At 57.0% G+C, this 9,516-nt stretch overlaps 1 protein-coding gene across 1 annotated transcript in view; it reads left to right on the plus strand.

The window, feature by feature from the left end:
* Positions 1-9,516, plus strand: part of DCTN1 (dynactin subunit 1) — a 58,557-nt gene that overhangs the window by 9,935 nt on the left and 39,106 nt on the right. Inside the window, exons 3-4 of the mRNA XM_015419781.1 lie at positions 3,816-3,894; positions 6,739-6,770. Of these exons, the coding sequence (XP_015275267.1) occupies positions 3,816-3,894; positions 6,739-6,770 (111 nt within the window). The remainder of the gene's footprint in view (positions 1-3,815; positions 3,895-6,738; positions 6,771-9,516) is intronic.

The raw sequence follows: 9,516 nt of genomic DNA on the forward strand, positions 1-9,516 counted from the left end.
CATCTATTCTTCAAAAATTCTCAAAAATAATGGACAGAGGCTCAGAAATTACATCCACGAGTTCTTTTAGTACCCTTGGATGCAGTTCATCTGGCCCTGAAGACTTTGTTTCATTTAAAGAAACTAGGTGTTTATGTACTACCCCTGTGCCGATCCTAGGCCGCAACTCCCTTCCCTCATCATGTGCTCTGTTTTTGCCATGTTGAGCACCATCTCCCTTGCAAGAGAAGACTGAGGAAAAGTCGGAATCATGCAGTTCTGCCCTCTCTTCATCAACTGTTACAATTTCACTTTCCTGTCCCGGCAATGGGCCTACCATGCCCTTGCTCTTTTTCTTTTTTCAAGCATAAGGAAAGGACCCTTTTTTGTTGTTTTTTGCCTCTCTCACTAGCCTAAGGTCACACTGAGCTTTAGCTTTCCTAACTCTCTCTGCAAGCCCTGGTTATTTGTTTATGTTCATCCTTGGTTCTGAGGCCCCCCTTCCACTTTCTGAACGAGTCTTTTTTATTTCCCAGGTCTTTAGAAAGCTGTTTGTGGAGCCACCTTGGCTTCTTTAGGCTCCTCCCATTTTTCCTTCTGATATGAATCATTTTTATTGTGCCTTCAGTATTTCACTTTTAAGAAACTCCCACCCTTCTTGAACTCCCTTTTCCTTGACTAATTCTGACCATGGGATTCTACGCAGCATAACTTTGTCAGAATTTGCTTTCTGGAAGTCCAACCTGTATGTCTGACTGCGTACAGCTTTTACCTTCCCCAGGACTGCAGATTCCAAGATTGCATGGTTGCTGCTACCCAGGGTGCCCACTGATTTCACCTCGTCAACCAGTTCTTCCCTCTTGGTAAGAATCAGGTCCCTCTCTACTTTCTGGAAAATGAAGTCATCAGCAAGACAAGTCAGGGATTTATTGGACCTTTCATTTTTAGCAGAGTTGGGCTTCGGACAGATATCCGAGTAATTGAAATCTCCCATGAGACTTCCCATGAGAACTCTCTTTGAGAACTTTGTAATCTGATGTAAGAGTGTCTCATCCAAATCTTCTCCCTGGCTTGGTGGTTTATAGCAGACCCCCACCATGATATCGGTATTACCGTATTTCTTACTCCTTTTATTTTTACCCAGAGACTCTCAACTGGACCTTCATGCTCAGATTCACGTATTTCCTCACAAGTATATACACCAGTTTGGCGTAGTGGTTAAGGTTACTCTAATCTGGGATTAGACAGGAGAGCCTGGCGGGAGATTGTCCATGGGGTCGCGAAGAGTCGGACTCGACTGTGCGACTGAACAACAACAAATCTGGGATAACTGGGTTTGATTCCCTACTCCTCCACTTGCAGCTGCTGGATGACCTTGGGCAAGCCGTAGCTCTGTCAGAGCTGTTCTCTCAAGGGCAGTTTCTGTCAGAGCTCTCTCAGCCCCACCTACCTTACAGGGTGTCTGTTGTGGGGAGGGGAAGGGAAAGGAGATGGTAAACCGCTCTGAGACTCCGAGTGAAGGGCGGCGTATAAATCCAATCTCCTCCTCCTCCTCTTCTTCTTCTCATTCTCCTCCTCCTCCTCCTCCTCTGCCCTTCCTTATTTGTCTGTCCCTTTTAAATAAGTTATACCCCTCAAGCCACAGATCCTGTGAATGGTGCCTCCTGCCCCTCCCCGCCCCCGACCGTACCCCGCAGTTGCCTGCCGGAGGTGGCTGCCTGGCCCCATCATGCCGTGGGCTTGTGCTCTGCAGCGGCCCCTTGGGGTGTGGGAACATGGGCTCCCTCCTCCTCTTCCTCCTCCTCCTGATGCTGAATTCTCTGGTGCTGCTTGGGAGGCCCGTTGCCATGGCAGTGCTGTTGGCAGCTGGGGGGAGTGGGCAGCCGTGGGTTCTGCTTCTTCCTGGGCATGGGAGGCGAAACCAAAGGGAGCCGTGCCCTGGGCAATGCTGGGCTGGGCTTGCTTTCTTGCCACTGTTCTCGCCCCACTTTCTTTCCATTGTGACTGAGGGGGTCCCACTTCCTAGACTGAGCCGAAGGCCGTGGTTCCAGTGCACAGTGGCCTCGAGCAACGGAAGGCAGCCTCGGTGTCCTCTCGGGTGCGAATTGCCCTGTCTGGTAGACTCACGGAGAGTTTGCTGTTTCCTGTCTCCCTCCCCCCTCCCCCCCCTTGTGTCCTGTGCCAGGGGTCTTGGCGGAAAACCTGCCATGGTGTGCAGGGTGGGGCTTTTGGGGGGCCCCCCTTCCTTCTGGCATCGGTCTACCTTCTCTCCCCACACTCTCCTTGCAGGGTGGGCAAAGCCAGTTGCTTCTCGCTGCTCGTGCTCGTAGGTGTTCAATGTGTCATTGCCCTGTTGCTCCCTTGGGCGAGGCCTCCTGGGGCCCTTGGGAGGCAAGGCAGGCGCGGAAATGCGTCAGGTCACTTGTCCTGGCCCTTGTGTTCAGGCCGCTAGAACTTTGCAACGAGGCTTTCATTGGGCCCTTGTTTGTTTTTAACGGCCTTTCTAATAAATACTTGTATTTTTGCATACCGTAAGTTCACACTAGGTTTTTAATATTGGCCCAGACGTCTTCCTTACCCTCGTGGTTCTTGATTCCAGTTTTGGGGTCAGGTTTGTTTTACGCCCTCCCTGTGTCTCTCGCACCCAGAGAGGGCGCCTGCTCTGGGTGGGTGGGTGCCTGGCTTCTGCCGGTTCCTCCTCCCGGGGGAGGCTCGTGGGCGCGCTGCTACTTCTTAGGCTTCAAGTGCTGCCCGAGCTTTTCAATAGCTGATGTGATTTCATATATGTATATATATATATATATATATTAGCTGCCTTAGAAGTTCCTTGAACTGACAGGAGGAATCTGCTAAACAAGGGTCAGGCATTTCCAGGCGTTGCTGGGCTGGAGCAGCTCTTCTCCTCTATCTGGATGGAGATCTCCTGGCTGGCTGCTGACGGCCTCTCTCTTGGGCCGCTTCCCTAGGAGTTATTTGACCCGGATTCGATGCTGTTGGGAAGCAGGGGAGCCAAGAAGGAGGCTCATGGGGAGGGGTCCTCGGCCACTCTGGCTGGATATTGTTTCCAGCGGGCCTCTTTGGCATTCCTCCCCCCCCCGCCTTTCTGCTGCTTGTGACCTGGCGCGTTACCTGCTGTGGACGTACCCTGAGCTCTGATGCACGAGAGCTTCTGCTGGAGGAAATGCCGTCAGCTCCGAAGGTGCCTCTGGACTCCCACCGCAGCAGACTGACACGGCTCACCTGCCCCCCCTGGAGTTGCTGTCTGGGGAGGGACCCGTGGCCCTCAGTCGCTGGTTTGGGACATCTCCCTCCACCCCCCCAAAAAACCCCCCACATAGGTTTCAGGATGGGCGTGTTGTGCAGACGGTGTGATGGCCTCTCTCCTGAGGTTCTGGCGGGGGGGAGGGGCAGGTGGTACGTGACTGCCAAGGGGATGAATGCCCACGCTTGCAGTATGCGTTGGGCGCAGCGCTTCCAGTGGGGGATGGCGTGGCCAGCCTGGGTATTGACTGGCATTGGTGTGGGTTGCCTTTGAGACGCTGCGTCCACAAGGGCGCGGCCTCTGAGGCTGTCTCCCCCGGAAGGTCTCCCTCGTCGGCAGCTGACGGTGCTCCAAGGGGACCAGGTGTGGCTGTCGGGGCAACGGAGAGCGGGCTTCACAGAGGGCGTCCAGAGGGAGCCCGGGCCGGGGCGTGCTTGCCCCTCAGGCACGGGGGCAGTGGTCCTGTTGGGCTGGGGAAGACAGGAACTGTGCCGAGGAGGCTTCCGCGGACAGGAACGAGGCCCGTCCCGGAGGCCTTGCTGATGGTTGTGTGCCTTCCCTCCGTTCTACCCAGATCCAGGTGTTTGATGATGGCGCGGACACCACCTCTCCAGAAACGCCAGAGTCCTCGTCCTCCAAGGTCCCCAAGAGAGGTAAGGATCCGGAGGGCAGAGGCCCACTCAGGCTTGCGCTCTGGGAGAGCAGCGGCGGTCCTCAGAGGGCCCCTGGGCAGGTGCTTCAGTCTGGGGGCAGGAGATGCCAGTGGTGCCCAGAGCAGGCACCTCCTCCTGCCCCAGCTGTGCGGGTGATGAGCACCCGCTCGGGGGGGGGGGGGGAGTGTTCCCTCTAAGCTTAGTCAGTGTGAGCCAGCTCGCAGTTTTTTTGCCTCTGGCTCACAGATTTTTGTCTTAGCTCAGGGAAGGATTAGCACTCAATGAAATTGCTGAGCGGTCAGGTTAGAACGGATACAAGGAAGTCCTTCTTCACCCAAAGAGTGATTAACACATGGGATTCACTGCCACAGGAGGTGGTGGCAGCTACAAGCATGGATGGCTTCAAAAGGGAATTAGATAAGCATATGGAACAGAGGTCCATCAGTGGCTATTAGCCACAAGGTATAGATAGGGGCTCTGGGGCAAGTGATGCTCTGTCATCTTGGTGCTGGGGGGGGGTCAACAGTGGGAGGGCTTCTAATGTCCTGGCCCCACTGGTGGACCTCCTGATGGCACTGGTATTTCTGGCCACTGTGTGATACAGAGTGTTGGACTGGATGGGCCTTTGGCCTGATCCAACATTGGCATCTCTTATGTTCTTATGAACCTGGGTCCTCCAAGTCAGTCACTAATCACTACCCCAGACTGCTTCTTGTGGGGGGGGGGAGATCACAAAGGAGAATTTTTGCACACAAGACTCCACAGCTTAGAGGGAGCATTGGTGGGGGTGATGTTAGCTCTCCTGCCGAGGGGGAGGGAGCCGCCAGGGCTACATCAGGCCGTTTCAGACTGCTGCCTCTTGCTTTGGCTACTTCCTTGAGGCGATCTTGGGTAAGGAACCCCTTCAAAAGAATGGACCTGAAGGTGAGTTGCTGGCAGTTCTGAACCAGCGTGAATTCTGGCGCGGTCCAGAATACCATAGGGAACCTCTTACAGGTGGGGAGGCCAGAAGGGGCGGGCACTAGACCCCCAGGTGGGTGTGGCCCAGGGGGTGAGAAAGAGGCTGAGCCCTTCTGGTGGTCCCACATTAGCAACTGAGAAGAGGGTCCCAGTGGGTGGGTGGGTGGGGGGAAGCGGGAGGGTCCAAGAATCTAGGTAGGTGGGTGGGGGTGAGGGTGGAAGAGGACAGGAGGTGGGCTGGATCCTGGGTCAGGGAGCTTTTAGGAAGCGACTGGGCTAATTGATGGGGGGGGAGATGTCAGGGCCTGATGGCTGGCTGTTTGCTGGGACCCTTTGCAGTGTGGCTCTTTGCTAGAGCAGCCGGTGCAGGTGGCTGTTCGTGGTGCAGTGCGTGAACGTCCGTTTGGGGTGGACGTAGGAGCCGTGCCCTGGTCTCTGCCTGGAGCCCCTGAAGCGTGAGGCAGTGCGTGCTGGGCAGTCTGGCCGGAGCTCCGGTCTCCATGGTGCCCTGTGAGCAACATGTGCTTGGGGCCAGGACAGAAGCTGCCCGGTCTGGTGCCTGCAGGGAGCGGATTGGGTGGAGCAGGAGGGAACACGGGGAGGCCTGGCCAGGAAGCCTGCAGCTCTGCTCTCCTCTTTCCTCCCCGCAGCAGCGTGCCCCCCCACCTCCCGCTCCCACCTCTCCTGTGAAGTGGGGCTCGGTGGAGTCCCTGGTGGGCTTCTGGGCCAACGGAGAGGCTGGGCAGCCAGAAGTGGGAAAGGAAGCGATGCCCGGAAAGGTGGGGTGGGAATCCCAGTCGGCTGGCCTTGGTGGGTTCCCGACGACTGACTCCGGGGCTCTGCAGTCTTTAGCGCCACCCTTTCAAAGGGGCTTCCAGCCTTCCTGAGCAGGCATCATGGGCCACATCCTGTAAAGCCACCTGGGGCAGGGAACCCGGGAGTGGGCGGCTGCAAGAACAGGAGGGCCCTTCTCGAAGCTTCCTGGGGCTCCCTGCAGACCCATCAGCCTCCATCCTACGGCGCAGCCTTTGCGTTTTCAAACAAGCAGGGATAGAAACTTTAACAACAGACCTTTAAAGCCTTATATGGCCTGGGACCCACATATCTCAGGGACCGCAGCTTCCCATATATGCCCCGAAGAGCGTTACGCTCAGTAGATCAACATCTCCTGGTGGTCCCTGGCCCAAAGGATGTCCGTCTTGCCTCTGCCAGGGCCAGGGCCTTTTCTGCCCTGGCCCCTGCCTGGTGGAACCTGCTTCCCATTGAGATCAGGGCCATGCGGGATCTCCTTCAATTCCACAGGGCCCGTAAGACAGAGCTCTTGGACGTCTCCATACGGCCTCCCTGTGGTGGTTGTCACCCATCCACTTATCAACCCAAATAATACGCCAGGAAACCCGCAGCCAACTGATGTGTTAGAAGTGTGACTGTGTTTTGAAGTTTATTAATTTTAAATTGTTTACATTGTTTGATTTTAATTGTATTTATTGTATGTTTTATGATGTTATCCGCCCTGCGCCCGCTCACGGGATGGGCGGGCTATAAATACAAATAATAAAATAAACAACTAGATAAATAAATGCTCAAGAACCCACCACTGGCAGAAGCGTCTGTCTCCCTGCGGCGAGAGGAAGCCAGTCGGGGTCGAGGCGGGCCGAGGGGCAGCGGGGCCCTGGGCTTCCCTGTCCAGTTTGGTCGTGCCTCCTGTGCTTCACTCGTCCCCAAGAGGCCCCCGGGGCTAAAGAGGAGCGCCAGGGGTATTCCCAGGACGTAGGAAAGGCAGGCTCTGGTCTGGGTGAGGACCGGGCACCAGGAGGAGGGAAGGTCTGTGGAGCTCTGGCTCCTCTGAAGGGCTTCATTCTTGTGCTCTTTTCTCCCCTCCAGATTCTTCAGAAGGCCCCAAAGCCAGCAAACTGGTGAGTGCTTCTTCCGGGGTCCTTGTGGTTCCGTCCATGCCTGCCATGGTCTGCGGGGAGGGCGAGTGGGGCCTGCCTGTATGTTTGGGGGCTGCTTTCTTGAGGCGGTCTCAGTCACGAAGCAAGGTTTGCTGCGCAGGCGGCAGGGGCTGTAAAGACTGCTGCAAAGGCCACCAAAACCACATGCACCGTATAGTCTTGCAGCACGTGGAGTGCAGGGATCTGTTGGAACACTGCCATTGCGTACTGTTTACAGAGGTATAGCACAGAAAGATGGAGGGCTCTCTGTGTCAAGGTGAGGAGAAAAATGGAAGGCAGGTGATTTTCTTCTCACCATTTTCTCCTCACCTTGACACGGAGAGCGCTCCATCTTTCTGTGCTATACCTCTGAGGATGCCAGTCACAGCTGACCTGACCATGGCCAGACAGCCCGGAAAATCTACAGCAACTAATGAACTCCGGCCGTGAAAGCCTTCGACAACATGTTTGTTTGTTTGTTTGTTTTGACTTCTACCCGCCCTGCTCCGCCGCAGCAGCCTTGGGGGGGCGGGGGGGGGGCTCAGTTCCGCAGGGCCTGCAAGACGGAGCTCTTCCACCAGGCTTTTAATTAGGAGCCGCCACTACCACCAACAACAACTATTCTGTGGTAACAACGGGGTAACGGGATGGCCCAGTATAAAGTTGACGCCGTTGATGTGGGTTTTGGGGTATATTTATAGGTCACCATCTTGATTTGACTAAACTGATAACATCTTTGAGCACTTTATTATTGTTAATAGGGTTGTTTTTATGTGGGATTTTATTGTTTTATTGGCACGTGCTGCCCTTATTTGTAAGCCGCCCCCAATAGCTAGCAATCAGTGGCACCTTTAAGACCAAGCTTTATTCAGGTACAAGCTCTCCCTCCTCTGTGAGGACAGATCTGCGCATTCCCCCCTCCCCCTATAGCTAGCAATCCAAAACATTCCAGTGGCACCTTTAAGACCAAGGTTTATTCATGTATAACTCCTCTGCTAGTGTAATGATAAATAAATAAAATCTGGCTGGCGCCCAGTCCAAGCATAAATGGACTGCCAGTGAGGGAGACTCTCTCTCTCTCTCTCCTGGCTTCCTGGAACGTTGGGCTGGAAGTCCGTCCCGGCTGCTGCTTGCTGGCCAGTGCGCCTGGCTTGTGCGATGTCTCACAGGGCAGCCTGCGGGGTCCTCCGAAGCTCATGCCAGCCAGTGAGTGCTGCACCATCAGGGAGCAGGGAGGGACTTGACGGGACACCTGAAGCGGCCTTATCCTGAATCGGCCCGCCAGAGTCGTCGTGGTCTCCTCAGACTGGCCGTGGCTCTCCGGGGTCTCAAGCAGAGGGCTTCCACCTCACCTCCTGCCTCATCCTTTTTAACTGGAGATGCTGCCGGCGATTGAACCGGGGACCTTCTGCTTGCCAAGCAGAGACCCCTCCACCGAGCCACGGCCCTTCTGCCAAATAACTGCTATCCCAAGTGAAGCTGCTTCATGCGAAATCAGGCCCTTGGTCTGTCAAGGTCAGTATTGCCTACGCAGATGACTCCCCAGGTTCTTTCCCGTGACCGGCCACCTGACCCTTTGGACTGGAGATGCCGGGGACCGAGCCCGGGACCTTCTGCTTGCCAAGCAGAGGCTCTGCTACTGGCCCGTGGCCCCTCCGTGGTCCCCAGGCTGCGGTCAGCTGCCACATGGGGTCACGCATCCGTCCTGGCTGGGCCACACGGCCAGGTCTGAGGCCAGGGAGCAGCAGGGGAGCTCGGGCTGTTCTGGACTGGCCTGCGAGGGAACGTGTGGCACCGGCTGCGGCTAGCAGGCCCACACACCCCTGGGACTCCGGGCAGGAGGCTGGGGGAGTGGTGGTGGGGTGCTCCTGCCCCCTCCCGGCCGGCCTCCCTGGTGCCCTGTGCAGCCCCTCCCTCACCTGGCTGGAGGACGCGGCTGGCCCTCTTGGCCGTCCTTTGCAAAGGGTGGGTGTCCCCTACGTCTCCTTTCTTCTGGTGGGGCAGGCGTGGATGCCGGCCAAGAGCCGTCCCACCCCCGCTTCCGCATGTCCCACTTGGATTCCTCGCCCAGCTGGATGTGGTGCTCCAAGGCCGGCCTCTGGGCCGCGAAGGGGAGTGGGCTGCGGGTTGCCGTCTGCCTCGTGGGCCCAGTGGGGGCCAAAGTGCAGGGTGGACGTAAAGAGGGGCCCAGACAGTTCCCTGAGTGAGACCTCTTGCTAAGCCGGGGCTGTTTGCATGGAAGCCGCGGAAGGGGGCTCCGCCCGTGCTCCAGCTGAGGCCGGAGGTGCTGGAGGCCTCTTGCCCTGGGGCCGGGCCCTTCGTGCCTCTGGCCAGGCAGAGAACCCCACTTGCTGAGCGCAGGTTTGGCCCCGTGCTGTAGGAGGCCCCGAGGAGGACGTTGGGCGCGGCAGCCGGCCCCTCTCCTCCCTGCAGAGCGGGACAGAGGGCATGGACAGAGCCTTCCCAAAGCCTGATGGAAGCTCCAGAGGTGGAGGCCGGTGGCCGTGCGCACGGGAGTTTCCCACATGCCCCAGACTGGCGGCAGCACCACTGGCTGCTCATCCTCCGGTAGCTGCTGGTGACTTCCGTGGTTACAGCTTTGAGTGGGAAGGCATGGCAGCAGGGAGACAAAGGGTCTGGAAACACGGAGGAGAGACCCCGGTGGGGGCCCAGACGCCCTTTAATGAGACCCTGGCGGAGTCGGCCGCCTGCCTCGCCCAGCCCTGCC

The sequence above is a fragment of the Gekko japonicus genome, unplaced genomic scaffold (genome assembly GCF_001447785.1).
Source record: "Gekko japonicus isolate JY-2015 unplaced genomic scaffold, Gekko_japonicus_V1.1 scaffold2109, whole genome shotgun sequence".
Classification (NCBI taxonomy): domain Eukaryota; kingdom Metazoa; phylum Chordata; class Lepidosauria; order Squamata; family Gekkonidae; genus Gekko; species Gekko japonicus.